The 25930-nt window shown below is 38.4% G+C and overlaps 1 protein-coding gene across 4 annotated transcripts in view; it reads right to left on the reverse strand.

Annotated features, from left to right (window-relative positions):
- The window catches only part of LOC148069448 (pro-neuregulin-3, membrane-bound isoform-like), a 63025-nt gene that overhangs the window by 10603 nt on the left and 26492 nt on the right, over nucleotides 1-25930 (reverse strand). For all 4 annotated transcript variants that reach the window (XM_087803030.1, XM_087803031.1, XM_087803033.1 and 1 more), the window contains one exon: nucleotides 7612-7741. In XM_087803030.1, coding sequence (XP_087659156.1) covers nucleotides 7612-7741 — 130 coding nt within the window. The remainder of the gene's footprint in view (nucleotides 1-7611; nucleotides 7742-25930) is intronic.

The raw sequence follows: 25930 nt of genomic DNA on the forward strand, positions 1-25930 counted from the left end.
ACAATCATATCATTTCTCATCTCGACTTCTAATCGACTTAACTTCATGAGAGGCAGACGTCCATTTATTTCCAAGGGTTGATGCTTGAGTTCAAAGGACAAATGAGTGACTTGTTTATTACTCATTTCCAAAGGTTTTCCAAACAAATGTAGTTTCTTTTTTTGAATCATCATAAAAATCGATAGTCTTTGCCAATTCTTTGGTGTTTTGTAGAGTCAATGTTCCCTGAAACTTTCCAGGAAGAGATTGATTTAATGAGAAAATGAAAATATTAATAAACAAAGTGAACTCATTTCAATTCTCTCTTTGAATTAGATTATTCTTTTTGGGGTGTTTCTCAAGGTACAAATCTATATATTACTAAAATATCAATATTGATTACCATGAGTGAAAAGGGATCCTCTGTCCATTCTTAAAGGGGCGACTGAATGTATCTTGTACCTCTATTGTACTTATCAGTATGTGTCTGTTTGTACAGAACTCTCTTTTCATTATAATGTTTACATTTAAAAATGTACTAAAGCCCCCCCTACTAAAAAACACTTTCTGAAGAAGAAACCTTTTTTACTTATAACCACACCCACTCTGTTTGATTAATCAAACATCAAGGTTTTTCATTTCAATCACGGAAGTCTAAACCTCCAAAGGACTTGTTGTATAAACAAAGTGGTGCGTAACTACAGCTGGCTAGAGGAGGAATGAAGCCATTATTACGTCATAATGGACTCCGCTCTCATACCCTCTCGTTCGCGAAGTTTCTAGACGGGACAACTTTAGGTTTAATGTTTTTTTTCTCTGGATTGATCTTGATAGTCCAGAAAAGCTGGAGGTCTTTTGGGGGGCAAAGAGGATCTTCGCGGAGAGGAAGTTTGTGTTGTATCATGCAAGTTCCACAGGTGGTCCGCTAACACCTGAAGTAACAGCATCCCCTTGCTGATGAAGAGAAGTTGAAAGTACTGAGGAAGAGTTATTAGAGCTTCCTATATTTACTACCCAAGTGGGAATGTCAAATCTGTGAAATACAGTGTTGTATAAGATAATAAGATGAATCTGGATTTTACAAGACTTGCAGTGTTACACAAACCTTTATAAAAAAATGCTAGATGTTAACAAAACCTTTTTTTGGTGGTTGTTCGGGTCATCAGCTCCTGGAACTCGCACTTGTTAGACTGATAGAGTTATGCACCAAAGAAAATTGGTACAAAAACGGTTCCTTTGACAAGACATTCTTTGTGCAAAAGTCTTACATCGACAGAGTAAAGCTCAACACAAAGTGATGCATATTTCTTTTCCAAATCTTGTTGTTGCCGTGACAACTGAACTGATTATTTATAGGCGATCGCAGCGAAGCTCGACACCACCCCGACATGCACACGCTCACAGACGCAGTCCATCTTCTTTATCGTCTCCTCTACGCCTGAATGGCTGTGAACTATTCCCGTTGAGTCTATTCTTGTAAATAGTCCAGATTCTCCTCGATAATAGGTTGATTGACCTCACATATATGTTTGTGAATCTTCCCTGCTGAAGCTCAGGGGTCAATGCTATTGAACACACAGGTAATACAGCTAAAAAAATGTTTTTTATGCATGTTAGTTTAAGAGGTTATTTTTTAATTGGAAAATGTTTTTAGCTGTCTAGTTAGACTAGTAGTGAAGGCCACTCATTTCCAACAATATATTGAAGAGATACGAAAGAGTCCTATTGAGTTAAACTGGATGAAAAAGTCTCACACTAGCCGTATCACAACACTTTAAATGCGCATACACATACTTGTCTGTAACTAATAATATTTTCCACTAAGAATGATTTGGTTTCAATGGTCACTTGATGTTGGCAGACACGGCTTTGCTGAGATGCGTTGAATGACGTATCTTAAGATACAGCCTACTCCAAAAAAAGAATGGCAAATATGTCTAATAAAAAACGCAATTTAGTGAAGCGATAAAAGCAGACTCGAGTGCACAAAAACAGAGCAGACAAAGGAAACGGAAGGATAAACGGATTAAAAAAACAACTGAATGAATGACACAAATTGCATGTTGAGTGTCTTCTAAATTTAAGTTCTGATGTGTCGTCTACTGAAACAGTGTGAAGGAGTCCAGCGGAGAGGCTTAGTTTGTGAGCGACCAGCCGTGCTTGTACAGTAAATAGATGCGTGTGTGTGAGAAAGATAAAGAGAGACACACTATGCGGGCGAGCCTGAGAGACAACAAGTCCAAGACCATCGTTTGCCAAGACTGAGCCCATGAAAAAAAAGGGGGGTTTTGAACTACAAGACTGTCTACCAGACTGCATTCGATACTTGAACATTAATTCTGCATTTCCACTATTTTTGTAGACAAAGCCAGGGGTCGATTCGTTTTCTGATCCATATTTAATGTGGGAATGTGAACCCGTGTGAAAAAACCGTGGTTCAAACTAGTTCTTACACGCTCACACAGACACCAGAGAGTTCAGACCTCACTCGCTCACACTTGTTCTCGCTCGCACTTATTAAGTGTTTCTTTACACTTGTGCGTCTTAATCATTTGCCACGTTCTCCGTCCCTCTTCTCTCCTCAGTCACGATTCTTCTCTCCGTCGATACCATCAACTTTGTTAGAACGTTTGACATTCCATTTTCATCTGATGAAATATCACGTCAAAGCAACCACTAGTCTGCAGCAACCTTCAAGGTTTGAGATTTATATATATATAGTTTACATACTGTATATAGTACAGGCCAGTTGGACACACCCTTTTATTCAATGTGTTTTCTTTATTTTTATGACTATTTTGATTGTAGGTTATCACTGAATGCATCAAAACTATGAATGAACACATGTGGAATTATGTACTCAACAAACACACTTGAAAAAAAACTGTATAAATGTCTTAAAGTCTAGTTTCTTCTTTTTTTTTTTTAAATGCTGCTTTTCAGATTAATCTTTTTCTTGATGAATTCAAGAGGTAGTCACCTGACAGGTGTTTGATGTCGGGGTTACTTTATGGAAAAATGTAAATAAATTAAAAGAAACGACTGAACATTACTGTAAGAAACAAAAGAAGACTGTTAGGTGTGTCCAAACTTTTGGCTTGTACTGTATCTAAATAACCAAAAAAATAGATACATATTTTGGGTCGTAATCATTTGAATGAAGTAAATAAAAAAATGTATGACAAGAAATTCATTTCATCTTAAATCATGAATTCAAATGAAAGTCTCTTCCGCCATTATTGGTGCAATGGTTCAATAGCAGTCCCGCTCACCGCCACCAGAGGACAATGTGGCTCTCTTCAACGTCCTGTCTGAAAGCATGAGCTAAAAAGAAAAAAAGAAAAAAGAAAAAAAAAAGAAATCTGGACCAAACACATCATCTTTTCATTCCCTTCATCCCATCTCCCCCCCCCACCCCTACACCCCATTTTTCGCCCCTCCCTATCAACACTCCACAGTACCATCGGGGGGTCTGGAGTCTTGTCGTTTGTCTCTTCGCGTCTCCGCGTTCTCGCGAATGAATGTGCACGCGGGAGGTTTTCATCCTTCACCCCGTCATCGCGCATTCATCACCCCGGTCCTCCTCCGTCACTCTCTCAAGACTCTATTGTATCATCCTCCTCATCCTCCTTCATCCTCTCATCCTGTCCCCCCTCTCGTCGTCTGTCCCCCCCCCCCCCCATCCATCCATCCATCCCTCCATCCATCCTTTCCACGACATCCTCTAATTGTCCTTCACGCGCTCATCGTGTCTCATCATCTTGACGGGTCCCCCCCCTCCACCCCCTCATCTTCATATGTCCCTCTGCAGTGCACGCATCTGCCTGCAGGGGGCGAATGGGAGTTGAGGCCCAGTTCTGGAGAGCGAGACAGGAAGCTCATTTGCATATTTTTGCATCTGATTAACACTTCAAACCTAAAAGAGGAGCCGAAAGAAAAAAAAAAAAAAAGAGGCTGCTAATTACTTTACTTTCTCTTCATCTTTTCCTCGTCCCTCCAACCCATTTGGCACAAACACACATGGACCTACACGTGTGCATATGAACACACAGCTACACACACACACACAATCACAAACCTTTCTACAGGCTCTAAGTGAATTTCGGACAGTGGAGATAGGAGCCGACGTGGGGGAACTGGATGAACAAGATTAGCAGCAATAATCCAGATTGTAATCTGTCACTTTCCCCCCCCCTCCGTCCGTGGTTCACACTCTGCGTTCAGAGGATTCCGGAGCCGAACATCTCGCGTAATTTGCACCACCTGTGTGGCCGCGCCGTCCCGCCGTGTCCGTCGTGATTATGGGTCCGATCGGCAGCAAGAAAGGAATCATGATCAAAAGGACTTGCAGGGAATTTGATGTGATTTATTCTCATTAAAGTATAATTTGTCAAGCGATGTACTTCAATAATTCACAACAATATTTCAAATAATCAAGAAATTTTACTTATAATGAGGATTTCTTATTTGTTCAAACATTTCTTGCTTTGCTATTCATTGTTTAATAGAGACTAGTACCGACGGATAATGTTGAAGATAATCATGATCTTAAAAATGATGATGTTTATCTGATAATATGGTGGAAATCATTTTGTTCCTCTTGAAAACTAAGTTTTCAACATCTGCAGGAGATGCAAGATGTGTCCCGGCTACCATCTGCTGCGTATTTTCAAGCGACGCAGTTTTTTCGGAAGATTGTTTTTCTACTTTTTTAATTCCCTTACTTTATGGTTGAATATACGCACTGAAGAAAGAGGGGTTTAAAAATAACCCAACATCAACTGAACTTTAACCCACAGCTGCTGATACTGCGCCGGCCCAGATGAATAATAATAATAATAAAAAAAGCTGTGACAGATGAACCAAAATGTAAGATGAGTATTAAAACATGATAATAGAAATGTATGTCTTTCAAAATGTTACACATGTTAACAGTCATTTTGATGCAACACTATCAATTGGGTCACATTTTGTATGAATTCCCAAATATTTTCACAGAGCTTCAGGTTATTCATTTGTAAAATAAGGCAGGCGGTGAAGCGTGAACGACCTAAAGCAGTGTTTTTCATAGCCTGTTCAGCCACGAATAAAAAGGTCTGTGTTACATGATAATCATTTCTCAGCATCAGGACATGTGTGTGTGTGTGGCTTCCATGACTTTACTCCATGTTGCAATTAAACCATGTTTTCTAAAAAGTTAAAGGGCACCTAATGTGCTGATTTAAGTGTGTCTTAAATTATTCTAGGACCTCTATTATACTCATCAGTATGTTTCTTTTTTATACAAAACTCATTTAATAAAGACATTTACATTAGAATATAAGCTTAAGCCCCGCCCACTTCAAATGCGCCGTTTCGGCTGAGAAGAAGTCTCGTCCAAGCAACCACGCCTGCTCTGCTCTGATTGGTCACAAAAACAAGAGTTGCTTTCAAGGACTCACGTAAATTTCAAAATCACCCCTGAAACTTCTGTTTTGTACAATAAAAACAAATAATAAAAATAAGGTTTGCTGCTTAATGTACACATTACAAAAACACTTAAAGGCAGAAGTAACTCTCACCCTGTTTACATAAATATTTATTTTGTTTCACGATTAACATGTAGGTACTTAACTGATTTAGGGCTTCTATGGGAGGAGACCTCCACCAGAGTGATGTCAGAATGTATAATTTAAACCGTAATCTCGTTTAGTGAGATTTCAGACGACAGAGAACTTTATTAAGTGATGACTTCGAAATGGAGCAACGTCATGATGAATGATCTACTGGATTTTGAAGAGGACGAATTCAACATTTAGAACATGTGAATAAGTCAGGAGAGTTGGGTTTTCACATTAGGTGCCCTTTAAAGAAAGAGTAAAAGATAATCACTAGTTTACTAATTAACTAGGGTTAAAAACGAATTAAAATAAAGTTAAAACGTTACTACTAAAAGCCCCTGAAGCATTTGCAATTGAGTAAACGTTACCTTAAATGTAACAAAAGTAAAGTATTTGCGCCGATGCAATATCATCATCAGTATTCAGTTATTTAGAAATATTTATACATCAACAATTTAATTTGTGTTGTTGTGTTCTCGAACAGATCCAGAAAAACACAAAACATATTTTTCTTTAAATGTAGACTGTATTATCTTCCACAAATAATAATACAAATTAAGACTTCTTCACCTTGATGGATACACCCGGAATTGCACTGATAAGTAATAATAAATACCCAAAAAATGTGTTATTTTTATATCAGCTGGACAACAAAATGAAGTTCCTGCTTTTCCATTTAACAAACCTCTTCTTGAAAACACTTAATTGAAAAAATACCGGCTTCCTATTTCAGTTTAAATGTGTCCCACTCTTGCCGTGTAGCAAGATATTCTTTTTTTTCCGAATAATTATACAGCCAGTGAAGCAGAGTTTAATTACCTGTTTACACGCACTTGTGAAATCCTTAACCGGCAAATGACATGCACAACTTTTTGACTGACATGCTCGGTCTCTGCTTCATCTACAGTTTATGCATCATCTCCCAAAAGCTTATCAGTGAAATCAAATGTTACAAACACTGTAGGGAAATATAGCAGACTGAGAGCACAGACAAGTGCCACGATATGAAGCTGCATAAATGGTATAATTTCCATAAAACGATATAACAAAATATTTAACTCTACATGTCCTGCAACTAAATAATGCTCAAACAAGTTGATCGGTAAGAGGCTACGTCACCCATCCTTGGCTTTGTTTACAAATGTTCTGATGATGTCTCAACCTCCAAGATGGTGAACATCTGTCCAAATCAGAAACAATGTAGAGCTCTAATCCCTACCCGAGGACCTATTTTTATAAGAAATCAAGGTAGTAATCCCACCATTAATCGGCGAATAGAAAGACAAAAAGTGCATCAAAGACAATTACGGGAAGGATGCACATTGTTCCAATTGTCCTGGATTGAGTGTCAGTCCACTTCTGCAGACAAACAACTAGCCATACCTCAAGACCCTGAAGGTTCCTGTGAGGGCCACGGTGCTGAAGGACTTTTGCTCCTCAGCTGTCAGAGAAACTTAGGATCGACAACACTGCTCATAAACAACAGCTTAGCTAAGACCCCGAGCTGTCAGATTGAAACCTTTTTTTTTTCCAACTACACGGCTATGGATGCTTCAATAAAAACAATCAGACTGAACACAGGAGCTGGCATGCCTGGAGCATTGTTGCACGAAAAACAGAAACGTTTCTATCAATGTAAAGGAAACAAAGGAGAGCAGTGTTGACTTAAAAGAGAAGCAGACATTGTCCTCCAGACAGCAAAATGGAGGAGCAGTGTGTTCTTCTTCTCCAGCCACAAATAATTTGGTTTTTTACCTCAGCAATTACCTCACCTGGAGCACCATCAAGTCAAACAGACATCAGGGGGATGGAAAGAAACAATTAAAGAGAATTTCAAATGTAAAAAAAATATTAATAAAATATAAAATCACAGCAGAGTGGGGTGTGGTTAGGGTAAACAAAATTGATGAGTACAAAATAAATCAAAGATCAATTTAAGGGACACTTAAATCAGCCCATTTGTTCCCCTTAAAGGATAAATTATGAACAAATGTTAAAAACAAGATCACAGAGAGACGGGGAAATTACTTACTTGCAGTGCTTATGAGGTCCACTGAGTGTTTCAATGACAAAGCATTCACCACCGTTCAGGCAGTAGGCTAGGTCCTTCTCATGGCACGGCTTGAAGTGGTCGGAGTGCATCGATGGAGCAGTTGGCAACGCTGCAAGCAAATGAAATCGATTTTAGTCCATGGATTAAAAAAAAAAAAATAAATAAAATAAAAATGTTCCTTAAACAGTGATAAGTACAAACAGCTTTGATGCACTTTTGATGTTTAAACTAAACCATACCATACAATATAAATTCTCAAGTTCAGCTTTCTAGAAGTCAACTTTTAGACCCGTTACCTCGCTTCACTGCCACCTCTGCCGGGTGTTTGAATATAATATAGAACAGTTTAAAGTGCACTACACAAGGTTGCATACAAGATGTAGCATTAAATTCTAATGACGTCATTCGTGCCTCTTGCTTAACAAAGAGGAGCACATCACGGGCCTGACACCTCAGACGTGTGTCACATCTCCAGTCGTGCACCTGACGGCAGCGCCTCTACTTTGCTTTTTTAAAGAAACACATTTGTGTTTAAGGGACTTTAATGTACCCGTCCTCTTTTGGTCTTTTATTACTTGTTATCGATGGCTGCTTCTATCTTGGCTCGAGCTGATATGTTCTCTGATGTCCGTTCGAGATACGAAACTGGAAAAAAAACGGGTCAGGTAATTTACTCCTTGTTGGATAAGATTTATTATTCATTAAATAGAGAATATTTTGAGTGATCTCAACCTTTCAAAAGCAGTGTATCGGTTATGTTAGCATCTGCTCAGCTTAAGTACCCTAGATGCCATCATATCCAACAAAACAGCAAAGAAATGTCAGCGAGAAGAAGAGTCAGAGGAGCGAGAAGAGTCTGCACTATGTGCCTGTGTGTGTTTCTGTGTGTGTGTGTGTGTGTGTGTGTGTGTTTATGTATGTGTGTGTACCCATTGGTGTGTGCCATGCTTCTACTGAGAATCTGATGAAGTAGAACTGATGGAAAAGTGAAATTAGGGAGGGGGGGACTCTAGAGGGACAACTAGAAGTTTCTGACTGCAATTTTAAAATGATAATTGTGCGGGTCATGTGATCATTCAAGGCTTCACAACAGACATTTGGAGCCTTTAGCTCCGACATGATGGCAAGTTTAGTGACTAGATGTTTATCTGATAATCTTGTTGAACACACTCATCTTTTTACTTCGATTAGACTGGAAATATATGGACATTTGGAGGAGTTGGAGATAAACAGTTCAGTATTTGCAAGTCTTATTTGCATTCACACAGATTTCTACCATTTACTATGAATTACACATTTCTTCAGTCACGTATCCAAAAGCTGTGCCAAGATCAATTAGTATAGACTTTGCTTAAGGGGAGACACCGTGATATTTACCCAGAGTGTTTCCTGTCAGCATTATATAACATCAATGTGGTTGAATATTCCATGATTTTACATGAATGATGTGTACATCACTAGTGTGTTTTGTAGAATATCGTTATACCGCCATTGGAGCAGAGTTTATTTCCTGTTTAAATTCAAAACTTGACTTTGCAGTCTAGGTTCAAATTTTCCAAATGTCAATGTCAAAATATTGTCTCTCGCCGAATAAACTCTGCTGACATTTAGTCTGGTTTGCGTTGAGGGGGCTGACTTTAACAACATGATCTCATGATACTCTGCCTCACTGACCCGGACCAGGATACAATCTGAAAAGGCCTTCCCAATAAATCAATCCTTATTGGACAACATGGAGGTATGCTCGACGGGATCACGAGAACATCGCAAAAACATCAGAACACAAGTCTCCCACATCTCTGATGAGACCAAAGGGCTCAAATACTCCTTCTCAATCCTCCCTGCCTCACAAGGAGCCCTTTGTTTCCCTGCCAGAGACATTCGCAGGTGTGATAAGTAATGGTGTGTGTTTTTTGTTACAGTTTCGTACTATGTTGGTTTGGATTGAGCAACCCATCCTGTAGGACTAAGACAGTCCATCAAACTAAGGCAGCTATGTGGGCCACAGCTTCTTAAGTGCAGCCTTGTCCTTCTTTCTCTAGTTACTCAGAGTTATGTCAAGTTTTTGATCATCCCAGACGAGGCAAAGATGCTGCAAAAAACTCCATTTCTCATGGGTCCCAGTCTGTGGCAGACTTCTTGATATATTTAATTATTGTTCCTTCAGAGTGATTGGGATAAGTAAGTGGCTAATTCTGTCTTCCTAAATAACTTGTCCGAGGAGTAGAAGTACAAATTAGCCTCTAGAGACTCGCCGGGCTCTCATAGAGTGGACTTCATTGGCCATTCTTGTAGAATAATATCAGAGAGAAAGCGATTCAAAAAACATACTGAGGCTGATTGGGAACTTGGGGAAATTGTCCGCAGGCATGCGAGTGTGAATGGTTGTATGTCTTTGTGTAGCCCTGTCATGTTCAGGGTTTCTCCGCCTACCAATAACCAATTGAGGGCTCACTACCCTCCTTTATTACATGGACCAATCATAAAAACCTCGCCTACCTCTGATGTGCTCAATACCTCGTTCGCCCACTGTCACTTTTCCTGGGTCCTTTCATTTTCATTTTCTCTTATTGCCGCGGTTCACACCAAACCTCCTTCCTCCTATTATAGGAGCTGTCTTGTATGAAAGCGGTTATCAATACCTTGATGACTAGGAGGTGTATGGGCCGGAGGAAGGTCATTTATCTCTCTAAAAAAAAGTTTTGCTGGACAGTACGGTTCTGCAGGACTTCAATGCTTAAAACACAGCTTCGGTTGAAGGGGGAATACTGCAGTGATCCTGAACTAATATTTTGTTGCCTGTATGGGTATTTTGCTTTTTACTTCACCTGCTTCCATAGGCTTCCCTCTTTCCTCGAAAAGCAGGAAAATGCCCCGGGACTTGTATATATGTCCACAATAACCTGCAAAGCGTAGCCCCTCTTGAGCATCCCGGCCAGTCACCTTGGTAATTTAATGCACAATGCTCCCTAACTGAAAAATGATTACACAAAAGCTGAGCTTGGTCCCTGAAGTCCACATCCAGTCTGGGCGTTTTGCCCCTCTGGTGATCACCACTAGTGTCAAAACAGAATATTCAATCTCACTGAGTCCTCTAAGAAAGAACTACCGTTGCTTCGTACGAGCGGCTCACATCTCACTCAGCACATCCATCTTCACACACAAAAATAATCATTAGATGGTGGCGATGTTCAAGTGTGACGGAGAAACACAAACCAATCCTTTAAAAAGAAATACAAAAAAAAGAAAGAAAAATGTTTATCTTTTAATCAGCACACTGTCAATAGCCAGGCAGTTAAGAAGCTAAAACTGAGCCACAAAGAGCTCCCACTTAAACCTGCAGGAAGCCGTGTGGCTGAGTGAAAACCAAAAACAGCAAAACAGATTAAAATAAGAAGGAGAAATTGTCGAGAATAGGGACGTTCTAAACAACAGAGGGAGAGAGACAGATGGCTGTCCAGGATGGACAGGAAGTTGAATCACGGTTTGAATAAGTCATGTGATTCTAATCGACTCCAGGAAAGAGTCATGAAAAATTAACAAGAAGATTACACTGCAGAGGAACCCATTATTTTTATTCCTTCACTCGTTGACAGAAGGAACTAAATGCAGGGAAAAAAGGACGAGTTGTGTTGCATTTTTATTTCAAAAGCTGTGCAAAAAAAATAAACAGTTACACAACCGATCTTTTTATCGTTCTCTCTTTTTATTTCTCCTGCTATTTCTCGCACTCCCTCAGTGCATGTGTGTGTGTGTGTGTGTCTTTAGGGGAACAAAAGACTGCGGCTAGAGAAATGATGACAGACAGTATGAGGCGACGGGGTGCACCAGCTGCCATCTTGACAGAGGGCGATCATTTGTATGTGTATGTTTGTGTGTGCAGTTGTGTGTGAAGCTTTTCATCTCCAGCTAAATAGATGAAGCAATTGAGGGACATCATTAATCAATGCTGTACATTGGAGCCTGATCTATCATAAATATTGACATATGACTCCGCCGGCCACTTAAAATGTTAGAGTTATCTATCGCCACATGTTTTTTTTTAAAGCTAGTTGCCTTTCATTTTGTGGATTAAGAGACTTTATTAATCCCAAAAGAGGATATATCCCCAAAACAGTAGCATGATGTATTTGCAGTATATAATAACAACGGCTTGTTTATGTCCAAACTGAGTCAATTATGACGGGAGATTACATTCGGAATTGTAGCCGCAGACGAGTTTAAAGCTTTAAAGAACAGGATCAGCAAGAGATTCCAAACGTCTCTACTCTGAAAGGCAAAACAACAGAATTCTACACTTATCTGAGCAGATCCCCGACATGTTCAACACTAAAATAACACTAAAAAAAGGTTACCTTCATGCTTCAGATACATAGCCGGTCTAAATTATTACAGACCCTTCGTCCAGATATTGATGTCAGTACAGTTTTTTGAACGTCTAGTGCCAGGACCCTTTATCAGCTTCCAACACCGTCTTCCCTACACATCTCCAGGACATACGGATGGATTATCAGCTTCCTGTTCGACAGGAAACAACAGGGTAAAATCAACTATCGGAATCCCGGACTATCAGCGTAGAAGGGTAGCTTTTCCACCAGAGGCCTGAGGAGAGAGATAAGTCTCAGTGAGAACAGATCTCAGACGTATACTTCCTGCATCAACTGAGGAAATTCTACCTCTGATGATGGTGCAGTTTTTACTCCATTGTTATTAGTCATGAAGCTAGCTTTAGTCGTGCCGCAGGATTGCAGCTGACCCCTCTTACACTAGACACCTTCTGTTGGTATTGCTTCCTTCAGGCAGAGAACCATCAGGACCTGTACCTTCAGGTCCAGAACTCCTTTTATTCATTTGCTGTCAGAATTACAAAATGGATTTGTTTTTTAAAATGGATGGTTAACATTGCACTGATGCTGCTCCTCTATACTACTGTATATTATTGTACTATTATCACCGAAATCACTTGTATATTTTATTCATTTAATTAGTTTTTATAGTAGTACATACCAGCTCATTCAATTTCAGTTTTTTAATACTTCTTTGGAAAATAAACAGTTTTCTGATTTGGACTTATGATAGCATGACTAGTTGTATGTGTAAATTACAAGTTTGTTGGATATTAAATTGATAATAATTCACATAACATATGATATATACACATATGAAAATGTATTTGTATGTACAAATTTATGTATTTGTAATTATACAAAGCCTGTTGTACATTTGGTGTATTGGCGTACAGGTCTCTTATGCTAATTAGGTTACTGGGTGACTGGGTTCCGTTCTTTTTTTAGGCACAAAGTGGTCAGTAACAATAGGGAAACCCTGCAGTGAAAGTGGGGCAACCACCACAGAACAAAAGCTCATTACAAAAATTGCAAGTCTAAAGATACAATAATAAAATATATAGTCAAAATTGCATGTTTAGTCTTAACCTTTGAGTTATCTCAGGGTCAAGGTGACCCAAAGGCCCGAAATCAAATGTGATTGTTTTATCCTTTGTGTTGTTTTAAGATTAACAACTTTCCTGGGTCGTGAAATACATATGCAGTGGGGGAGGTCGTTCACCTTGAACCAGAGACAACACAAGGGATAAAACCATTACAAATGTTTTGGTGCCACTTTGTCACCCTGACCCTGAGATAAGGGTTGAACATGAGTCCAGTAGCAGACATTATTCACTTTTATTTCTAACTTATGTTATACAAGTCCTAAAGTTCGATTTTTTTTATTTATATATGCCCACTTAGATATCCGCTGTGGTGCATTAGTCAAAAAGAAAATAGATACTTATATTATGAAAAACCTTTAAGCCAGTAACAAGATGCTGACTTGTACGTGATCTAATTGAGGTTAAGTGAACTCCCACAGTTATGAACAATAGGATCTGGAGACTAGATGGTTTTGACTCAAGGTTCAGATCTGTGTGTTTCATGCGGTTAACTGAGGAGCACAAATGTGAGGGGAAGAGGCCTCTTACTGTTACATGGATCTGCCATGATTGAAGGAGGGTCAGATTGTTCTAATATACGCTGCTGATATCACCACAATGTCCACTTTTCCTGCTGGGAAGAAACAGTTTGTTCTTCCCTGATGTTTCATTGGGTTTTTTTTTATATCCACAATATCTTCTGGTCTTGTTCTCAAATAGTGACAATCAAAATTCCTATTTCCTGATCTTTAGAATCATGATGCCTGTGTTCACTCCTTTAAATCATACATACTGTCATGTCCAACACAGAAGAATATTTTATACTGTGACAATAAAGATATTTATAGTCTATTTTTCCAACAACCACCCACTCATTTTCGGTACGTCAATCCATCCAGTCACTCTCTATCTTATAATTTATCCATGTATTTACCCATTTTATAATCCATCCATTACTTAATCTATATATGCATTTATTAATCAACCAAATAGGAAAAAATACACAACACAGTAACAATTTCAAATCCTTTTTTACAGTGCCAACAAGTTCATCTCTGTATACTGTCAGTGCTCCCCTATAGAATTGTTTTATTCTTTAAAATAAAACAACTTTACTTATTTTGAGGTGAATTATGGATGAAACTCTGCTTCTCAACTGAAACTATTTTTAGAATTTAAGTGGAAAAAAGGCAGCTTCTTTTATTTATTAAACATGCAATCACACACATACACACACACAAAATAAAAAACCCACATATCTGCACAAGCACTTTGTAGACACTGACCAGGACGCTCGCATAGAGGGTAAGCTTCGAAGTAGTTACAGTAAAATTGCTCTTTATTGCCATATTCTTACATGAAAACATACATGTTTGAATTGTGAGACTTTCTCAGTGGAAATGATACCTGAGCTACCAAAGTTAATGCTAGTAACCTAGGTGCCGCTCTGGACAATAAAACTGACTTTGTCTTAATTTGAAAAGTGCTGAAGGAAATAAATTGACGAAGAAGATTATGGAAGGCTAAGAGGAAAAAAAAAAAAAACGTTCCGTATCGGAGATGAGAACGATCATCTGAGAATTAAACGGTGCACGCGGGAAAATTCAAACTGAAGTCAGGAGACATTAGGAGCTAATATCACACTCTAACTGCAGGATTATAAATGCAAACTGGAACAAACTGGAAGATAATAAAGAAAAGCAATGAGGAAATAATGTTAAATGTAGCTCTCAGAAAATAGATGACACGGGAGAAAACTAAGTTTAATTGAAATTCAATTCAAATTGTGTGTTTTAATTGTCGGATCATAAAAAGTTGTATCAAGACACCTCACAGTTTAAGTAAGCCTCACATAGGAAAGAAAAGGATTTTTAAGTAAATAAAAATGTGAGCGGTGAGAAAAAACGTCCTTTTAATACGCAGAAATCTCAAGCAGAACCAGACCCCTGCAGTAAGATGTATAGATGGTTATGAGCTGTACTGAAAGACTAGCATCGGGAAAGGGGGGAGGGGGGGCGATATTCCTGGCCAAGGATCTAAAATGTAAGAAAATTGATCATTTAAAGGCAACTGTGTAACAGCCAGTGCAATGTGCAGGACACAAGGGTCGGATAGCCAGAAACTAATTTCCCTCCATTCATATGGAATGGAACAACGATACAAATCCGAGTTCTTTAAAATATTCAAGAAATTGACATCACAATCAATTACTTAAAGGAAAGTAAATCATTTATATTATGTGATTCCAACATACCTGTATTACCTGTTAAATGTCAAGAGCTCAATACACATTCTCTGAATGTGGTCTACAGCAGAGGGCTGTCAGAGTCCATTGACCACAAAACCAACAACAATAATCGACACCAGCTCTACGTGTATAGACGTATTCACAAAGAGAAATATAAGTGTTCTATTATATACTGAGGTAAGTGAGGATTTGCAGGTCTTGATGGAACATTTGAATCCAAAATTACTCAAAATAAGTAGAATAAATGATTACAATCTAATGAATTCAAAACTGCATTTCTCTAGGTCATATTTAAAAAAGATTAATGTCAATAGGTGTTAATACAACACATCTATTTCCACAATCCAAGAATAAAAGCGGTTGTGTTATTAGTGTTATTACACTTTGAGAATGCATCTAATATATTCCCCAAGCGTGCAGAGGCGTTTGTGGTATAAATGAGGTGGTTTTCCCCCTGGTCTTATGGGGCATGCATGGATATCATATCCAGCAGGAAGAGTGACATGTGGGCAGTTCAATCCCAGCTCCAGATGTTTCCCTGTGCCAAACACTTAACCCCGAGTCCCCCCAATGGTTGAGCTTGCATGCTGAATACGTGAATTCCCTGGACTAGTATTAGACAGTTCGGAAAAGTTATGTTCAACAACGTATAGTTAGATAACACTGGACATATCCCGAGATGGATAAAATGGGGGCATTCAGAAAAGCAAGTATTATTATTGTAAACTTACATATCTAGCGCTGTAACTCAATAGCTAAGATGTAATCAAGGTGACTTACATTACTTGCACACGCCTGCACACACATACACAACAGATGGAATCTCCATATCAGCTCACTACCATATGGTGTACATGTGACCCTTACAGCATGTTCTACGGAAGATGTCAGGATGCTGCCACGAGACCCACAAGCATGCAGAAAGTAATGCACACCTTGAATGTCTGTTGGGTTTTTTTTGTACTTTCTGAATCAGATGAAGGAAGATACATCAGTGACGCTCACATGAAATAATGCGTGAAATCTTTGACACACTCACACCCACAGTGTGATCATTGGGTATGTGAAGTTATTGTTGAGGTGTAAGAAATCATAATTGATAAGAAACGGGTGTACATCACAGAGACAAACTTGTAAACTGATGACATCAACCAGTCATAACATCAGCATCATCAATATAGATTCAACTTAACTGGAGATGATGCATGTTAGTGTGTTTGTGAGTGGGATTGTGTAAAAATCTGTGAGCACAATGCAGAACACAGCAGATTGAATTTTTGCGACAAGATAACCCAATCAGCTGGTCATAACCCTAGTTCTGTGCGGTATAGCTCCGACCATCTGATACGGCTTGGTTTATCACCTCAAGGCCTTTAGCCAATGATAAAAACAGTTGCCTAGGAAGAGAACAATCCGTTGGATTCCTTCTAAGCACAATGGATAATCTGGACATCATGGTCGTTGTGACCCTGCCTTAGATAGAGCACAGGGATGTCAAACATGACAAATGAGCAGAAGCCATGCTTGAAATACTGTGTGGCGAGTGGTACAGTACCCTGCTCCAGACCACCAGGCTTAAAGTGAGGCTTTCTTCTACACAGAGGAGGTCTACCAGCAGGATTATGATCAGAACACCGGCTTCTCCTCTAAGGCCAGCTGAGCCTGACGAACCAGAACACTCAGAAGAAGCAAATTTGGTTTGTTTGCTTCTAACAAAAGACAAAAGAGGGATTTTGAACTTGATCAGGGACTTTGTTCTCTGATTAAAGATTAAATGCAAAAGACAAAAATCCACTTTTTTTCAATTATTTTTTCATTCCATCAGGCAGTAATCTGTGAAATAATCTCATGCTGCTTTGTGTGTGTATGAATTCTAGCAATTTTATCAGGCTACTCTTTCTGGCCACGGTGCTCGAACAAGTGACCACATAATCCCATGTACTTGCTTGGTCGTTTCTGCAGGTGAGACCGGGTCAAAATAGAAGCAGGTAAGAGTTTCTGACTATGGCTTTAAGTATCCCTGATTGACTCTACTCGTCTGCTGTCTGAATCATGAAAATTGTTCGGTTAAATGTAATGTTTTTTTGTTTTGTTTTTTATTAATAATTATTAAATGCCATTTATCAAAGTCCATTGTTTATTTCAATCTCATCTTTTCATATGTTTACAGTATATATGTGATACATATACAGGAGTATACTTTAAAACATACTCAATTAGTAATGTGTCATGCATCCTTAATGTATAATACTAAAAATTCCCCACTGAAATCAAACATTATTTTTTGGAGATTGAAATAGAGCAGCGATAACAGTTCTTATTATGTCTTCCTCTTTTTCATACTTAATCACTTTGTAATGCCCATTTCACATTGAAACATTTTGTAACATTGTTCAATTTATTCACAACACTTAACAATAAAATTAAATATATATCAATGTCGAAATCAGTGTTTTCTAGTGATGGTTGATGAGGCCTTGATTTTCATCACTAGTATTTTCTATGTAACACTGTTAAATAAAAATGTTTGTTCAAAATTCACATTTAAAACTATTTCCATTCATATATTCATTTTAACAAAGCATAAAAAAAGATAGTTGTATGTTTTTTTTTTAATGTTTGTATAATAACTTAGCCCTACGTACATCGCATGATCCATTCTCCTCCAGAAAAAACATGTGGTTGCATTCAGCCAGCGATAAGTGGGTTGGATTTGTTAAGAACTCTGAATGCATCTCTTCTCATGTGACATCAATTTGGGAAAATCACATTTTGCCCGTTCTCTGTGGTCTGTAATTCCATAAATGAGCTATTGATATCCAAAAAATGAAAAAGACAGTATCTGGAAAAACTTGGTTCCTACTGTTATTGTGTTATCAGTTTTATCTTGACCTTTTAAGTATATACTTTATTGAATATTGTTTTGATTGTTTAAGCGCTTTGTGACCCTGGTCTGGAAAAGCGCTATACAAATAAAAATTACTTACTTACTTACTTACTTATATTATACAGTGTGAGTGAAAAATGTCTTTCCATAATAAATAAACTTACATGACAGTAGTTACATGACGTATTGTGATATAAGCACGGTTTCTACTTGACTGCCCAGGTTGCTAAGAAACCCAGTACCTAGTATAGAAAGTGTGAATGCATGGCTCCTTGCCGTGTTGCACTGCGGCTCAAGCAGGTTTGCCCGCGGGAACCTAAAGCTGATGATGAGCCCATCCTTTTTATTTGCTACTAAATAATCTGTATCTGAACACAAGCTCTCTTCTTATTGCACCATTTATAATGTCTTCTCAAAATGCCGTATTGAAGATAAGTCTGTTTGTATGCAATAATATCATCTTGAGGGTGAGCTTCTCTTCCGATATAACTCTTAATATATGTAATACTAATATGATTCACCCACGATACATTTTAATACGATATGATTTGATGCAGTTCATCTATTGGTGTGGTGAGAGAAATGAAAGCGAATGTTTGTAACAATCTCATGTTTTTTTTTCTAATGTACTCAGACAAAATAAGAAAGTTTCTGTATTAAAGTCACAGTTCACCCCAAATTGACCCTTTTTCTACTCACCCTCATGTCGACTAAGTTTGTGTTATTTTAGCGCCCTCAGCGTAGATAGTAGACTAGAAGCGCTTGTGATGTTTATCTGGAGTGCTTCCTGTATGTGTAGGCTGTTGGCCCAGCAGCTAGCCTAGCAGCGTCTGCTAAAAACAAGCTTAAAAAAATGACTTGTTTAAGTTTTTTTCGGAACAATTCCGCATGTCGAGGCTTCAATACAAGAGGGAGTTACAAACGAGGATTATGGATATATTTGGATGTTTTTAAATGTCTTGACAATGAAGAAGAAGACAACGAAGCTCCATTCGCTACTTTTAAATGAACAAACATTTTTGCCTATAGATCTGAAAGGTAACACATTACTCTGAAAGTAATCCGACTTAGTCGACATGAGAGGGAATTTATGTCAAATTCACCCTTTTATTGTGAAAAGAAAACAACTCTAGTGAATTGCAATCCATTAATTTACTTAGAACTGTTCACGAAACCAATGCATTTCTACATGTGACATTAAAAATAGAGGATGAAGACAAGTCTTACAGTTTATCAAACTTTAGATCAGGGGTGAGACAGGTGTTCCTCAAAGGGCTGCAGTGGGTGCAGGTTTTTCAACCACACCAAGAGAGACTACTTCACTGATCATGTGTCTTATTAGTAGAATGTAAGTCTGGTGTTCCTCATTTCAGATAAAACCTCACTGGTTACTGTATATGCCTGATCAGGCCTAGAGGACCGGATTGGCCACCCTTCTTAAGATTCAAAATTCAGGGATCCATTGTAAACTGTGGGGCAGTGCACTTAATTGCCCAGTGAGCAAATTTTTCGTCAGATAGTACTCAAATCATATTTATTGCTACAGACTTATGGGAAATGACTCGACAGCATCTTCTTCTACTACTTTTTAACACTGATCGCAACCAGACACTTGACAGCACTTTTTGCCAATTGAAACAAGTTATTAAGTTGTGGTTCATTGTGTTATTGTTGTTGTTGTGTTGTTTTGGTAAAACATGCGTTTTCTCGATACATTAACGCCGGTATCTTCTCCGAAGACGCGTCATCAGCCGTTTGAGGGTGGAAAGTGTCCATCGATCCACATTAAATTTTCTGGCCATTTGAGTGCGCCAATTTTAATGCTCATTACATTTTAACACACTGCTAATTGGGACGCACTTGTGCACTCAAACATCTGAATGTGAGTGCAGAAGTGCAGGACACAGGCCGGGTGTGCAGGTTTTAGCAGGACTTCAACCAATTCCAAAACTTTACAACGAGACACGACCTATCCTGCCAAAATGTCCAAACTGTATCACAACAACATGATTTCTGGTTTGTACCGGTACCTCTTTACAATCCTAATGTTCATTCATGGAAATGATAAAGTTGTTGATCAATGACCAACTCTATTCAACCTGTACATGCAACGTTATACTCTAACTACTGGGAAATGTGTGTGTTTTATCTTATTCGATCTGTTTGTTAACAGGCAGGTGTGCACAGCTAGTATAATTGAGCAGCGTTTTTTTCCTACTCTTAAGGAGCTCCGCAACCAGACAGAAGCCACAGGATGATTGAGTCTCCTGACAAGGTATTAGCCAATAATCTCTATCGCAACCGTCGGTCCCTGTTTGCCGTGGATTACGCTTCTCTGACATTGTCAGTTATGCCCTTTTGGTTTCCTCACGTTAGTTTTTCTCTTTTTAGTTCACCGTTAGTTGTAATCCTTATCTTCGAGCCGTGACCTTGTCTTCTAGTTTTGGATCTTCTATGTCGATTTTTATTTATTCAACACATTTCATTTTTGATTAAAATGTATTTTTGAGAATGTTTTGTCTGATTTAACTTCACCATGACACGTTTATTATTAATTTAATTATTATTTCGGTTGGTTTTTGTATTATCCGCTATAAATGCTGGCTTCGCTGGACTTTTCCGTTTATTCCTATGGAATGGAAACAACAATAATTATTCGAAGAAAAACACTCAAATCCTTTATTGTTAATGTTTCTCCGGTGTGTACATTCAAGCATTACCACTGAGTGCTGCAGAAATGTGTTTACTCGGGATTTGAAGTTGGTGGGAGGCAAGCACATTTCACTCTTGTTACAACTGAAGCAAGTAAAAGTGTGCCTGTGTAAATAAATAAAAAGAAAGTGCCAAATAAATATTATTACAACATTAAATAACACTTGACAACTTGCTGTTTAGCAATTTTAAGACCAGAGAGGAATTTCTAATTAGAAATGTGTGTGCTTTATTTTTTTAATTTTGAAGTTTTACAACCAATAATGTAGGACCTATTACAACAGAACACCTGCGCTCTGTTTATTTCTTTGATAAATTCAAAAAGTCCAAAGGGAAATACTGCATTAGAGCAAATGGGTCAGTATTGCCGTGATTTAAATATGAATACATGAAGCCACAAACTAGTTTTTATTTAAATACAATCATACCCAACGTGTCCTTCTGACAAATTCTATCCTAGAAGTCCAAATGATAGCAATGTGAAAAACTGAACAAGCTTGTCTGATCAACCTATGATTTCTCAAAGGAATGTCTTTTAACGGATGAATACAATGATATACTAATTTTCTCAAGTTTAATCAAAGCCTCTTTTCTTTGAATGTAGACCAGAGGTGATTATCAACCTTTTCTTCCTTCCAGTCCTTTACTGCTATTACAAAAACTAGCTTATTGTAACAGATAAACAGTCCAAACAGTGAATCACGAGATCTCAGTCACGAATAATATTATAGTGTAAGTTTTTTGTGTATAAAATAAAATAAAAAATATAAAACTGAACTCTGAAGGTTCTCACTTTCCTAAAGGATGTGTGTAAAGTTGAACGGAAACAGCTTGTCAAGTTGCAACGCATTTGAATACAAACGGAATTTTGAATTTCAACGACCTCCGGAAGTCTAAGTTCTGGCAATGACCTGATAGTGGGGTTCACATTACGTAGAGTGGGATATCATAATCTTACATTTTCTGAATGAGACACTGTGAAGAGAAGAGCAGTTGCGATCCGTTCATCTTTATGCAAAACCCATATTTGCTCAGAATGTTTCTTTTTAGTTTTTTTTACACATTGATATTTAAATGTGAAAATCAGTACATTCCGTTTCAGACTTGTTATCCTGACATGATCCACGTCACGTGTGCAGAAGACTAAGAGCACGACGCTTGTGGGGCAAAAACTGAATAAATGAGATTTGATGTAGTTGTACACCTTATATAACCATTTGACTTGTTTTTGTGTGGGCAGCAATAACTGAAAATGCCTTGTGTGCGTCTGTGTGTGTGTGCAAGAATAATTTAATACATTTTTTTATATTAAGTCCTTGTGAGTTCTGGACTACAATCTTAAAACCAAGTCTAAGATTTGGCTTAAATAGTCTCAACTTCGTCAGAAAGTAAAACTTACAACAATTAATAACAATTAGGAATACATGCTGTGATAATGATGGGTGTTGAAATCAGGCAAAAACAATAAAATACAACCTCTATTCCAACTAAAAATGGATGTCTCTCTTCTACAAGAAAACCTGATCACTCTCTGTCACTTTCAAGGTGCAGTAGGTGGCTGTTCAGGCTCGTTGAGTGGCAAAGACGGCAATAATGTTCACAGGCAGTGAGGCAGAATACTATGGAAAGTATGAAATGGATTGAGGCCATATAGTTCTATGATTCAGAAGACAAGAGGAGTCTACAAAGAAGACACTGTAACAGGGTAACAAGATCATTCAAGAAGGATTGTTAAGGACCCTTAAAAAAGTTTGCTGAATGGTTACAATCGTTGAATTTTAAAATATGTCTAGCTTTTTTTGTATGGTAGGCAACACCATCCTAAATAATAAAAAATAAAAAAAGTAATTGTAAAAGAAAACGATCAGTTAGTCATCCTGTGTGTGAAAAAAGTGAAAAACTACTCGTCCACATCATCCACATTCGAGATGTAGCAGAAATGTGGGGAGACTCTGTTGGAAGAAGACAAATTGAAAACTGAAAAGGGCACCGAGGGTCACTGACTAGAGGATGTGTGATGGACTCCAACTTGACCAATAATCAAACTCAGTCACTGCAGCACTGAACGTACATCACATCACTGCTTGCTCTTTTTTCTTATAAGTTGTTCTTTGAGTACGGACACATGTGAGGTGGTTGGAAAACATCATTTTTTTTAACCCTTTTGTTGTCTTTGGGTCATGATGACCCGGTGGCTTTAAACAATAGTGTTTTAGGTAACCCTTTCGTTCACCTTGACCCAGAGGCAACATAAGGGATACCTAAAACAACTTTGTTTTCAACCGACACGTCAGCTTGACTCTCTTTCTTGAAAACAAAAGTGTGTCGCTATATCATCACACACTGACTGGTAGTTATAAATACAGCGATACCATGTTAATCTATGCAATGGATAAGTAAAATGGCACCTTCACCTCTTTAAATCCCTTTAGCCACTCTTTCTGTCGTGCCACTCAATGGTCGTGTTCAAGCTCTCGTAACCAAGACTCTCTTTTCTGGTTGCCTGGTCCATCTCACCATCTTCATCTACCATTAACCTTACAAAGGGTTTGCAGTTCATTAGATACAACAAGAAAAGTGGCATACTTCGATGCCAATATCTTATCGCCCGCAATCTAGAACCAGGCGGGATAATTTGCAGAAATACCGGGGCCTGTTAAAAAAGCAAGATGGATAAAGAAAAGCAGAGGACGGCTCGATGCGGAAGCGTGAATGGAAAATTGACCCTGAACGAAGGCATTTTTATCCAGTGGGAGAGAATAATCCACGTCATCCAGTTACATTAAATTCCCACAACATGCAGCTGAACTGGTAAACGTGTAATTCCGCTTCAGCAACTATGGTTTTCCTTGCGTAATCAATCATTTAGATATGATGTGCATATTTAAAAGAAAATGTCGAAATGGGGGGTTGTGTATGACACAATCTGTGGTGAATTCAAAGTTGATTAGAATTTTGCAATTGGTGTACATACTGCATATATAAACAAACTGAATTTACAAGGTGCCTGTATTTATCTTTCTACTTGTATCTTTTTATGATTATAATGTTTTATGGTGGAATGTTTATTAACATGTCTTTAGGTTAATTCATTAAAACACATGTGAATTTTCATCATTAAGGTTTATACTTTTGCATCGCTTGTTTGGACCGGAAATGATCAATTGTACTGTTTTTCACATAATGATTAAATAGTTTTACATTATTATTAAATAGAGGGTAATACATACTCTCATTATGTGACAGCCCAGTCACAAAAAGTTACTTGGGTCACTTGGAGTCCATGGACCTGGCTATGGTGACTGGATTAAAGAAGGCTGTCGGGACTCAAGATAGGGCAACGCAGTGTGCTTGAGCAGCTGGAGCGTCTTTCCGCAGTTGTGGAACTCATTTCCTCTCTGCTCACTGCCGCTGAGACTTCCGCATCTTCAGCTTCCGCGCCTTCAAATTCCGCTGTGCCTGCAGCTGCACCAGCACTTTCCTAACTAATCGTAAGTAGCTCTCCCAGTTCTTGGGGATTGCCAACTTTAACAGAGCTTTTTACGGGGGAAGGTACTAAGGTCCCCTTTCTAGTATTCACTGACCACAAGCCCTGGATCTACATTTAATCTTCCATAGGACTCGTAAAATTTAAAAGCCTGTTTGGCTCTGCTCCTCGGGAAAATTAAATGTATCCATCTTGTATCGGCTGCAATCGAAATCCTGAAACCTCTTGTAGCCTCCATGAATCAGCTTCCTTCAGTGACACTACGGATAATCCACATCTTCTGTTTCCTGAGGTTGGTGGTCTGGGATCTGGGATGTAGAGAGGGTTTTTGTTGAAGGCTAAGGATGCACAGCCCAACCCTACTGAATGGTTGCTTGTTCTGGCGTCATTCCCAGTTACTTAACTTGGAAAGAGTCTCATTCATTCTCATTTCTGAGGTCCGGAGCTGAACATAGACATCAAGGATAGTGTCGCCCGCAACTGGAAGTCCTTCGCCTTCACCTGCAGGCCTGCTTCAACCATAGCTGGTTCCTAGCCATCCCTGATTCCATATGGAATGTGGACTTAAACACAACATTTCTCGGACAAAAAAGGTATGACTACCAATCTGCAATTGTGCATGTTTTTTTTCAAAATGACTCTAATGTCCCATTGCCTATGTTGCAACTCAAAAATCAAAGAAGCCAATGAGGTCGTTCAGCTTGACCCAGAGAGAACACAAGGGATGCAAGGTGTGCATAAACACATTTGTTTTCCGGTCTTTGGGTCACCAAGGAATCAAGCCTCATGAGTCAAACATGAACAGGAGTCCTTGACATAAGCACATATGTAATCTATGTAAACAGCAAAATTTCCTGATGAAGGTAGCAAAGGTTTTCCAATTAGAAGACATTGGAACTGGTATTATTCTATCTTTTTCATGAAATTTGATTAACCCAAAAAATGTGACCTACTGATGGAAAGAAATATATTTATAATATAAAGTCCTAGTTCTTCCTTAAGTGATAGTTCACCCAAAATCCAAACAAGGATTGGGATTATTTTCAGAGTAATAAATTACTTTTTGGAGTTATAGGGAGAAATGCAAGTCTATTTTAACGTAGTGACGGGAGCTCAGCTGTCTTTGCCTTTATTTTCGACCAAAAAACATCCAAATGCCTTCATACTGCTCGTCTTTGATGAAGCCTCAACGTGAGTAGTTTAGTTTCTCATTGACACACATTGCAAGTACCCGTGCGCAAGATTAAGGTTGCTAGTCTAGCAGCGTCCGCTATAAATAAGATCAAAGAGATAAGATTGTTTAATTATTTTTTTTCGGAAGAGTTCCTTATGTTGAGGCTTCAATACAAGATGGACGTTACAGACGAGTAGTGTGGAGGTATATGGATGTCTTGTGTCTTTTAGGACGAAGTCGAAGACAACTGAGTTCTAGTTGCTACATTAAAATGAACGTACATTTTTTGCCCATAACTCTAAAAAGAAACAGATTACTCTGAAAATAATCCAAACCCTTAGTCGACATCAGGGTGAGTA

Source organism: Callionymus lyra, chromosome 11 (genome assembly GCF_982586985.1).
Source record: "Callionymus lyra chromosome 11, fCalLyr1.hap1.1, whole genome shotgun sequence".
NCBI lineage: Eukaryota > Metazoa > Chordata > Actinopteri > Syngnathiformes > Callionymidae > Callionymus > Callionymus lyra.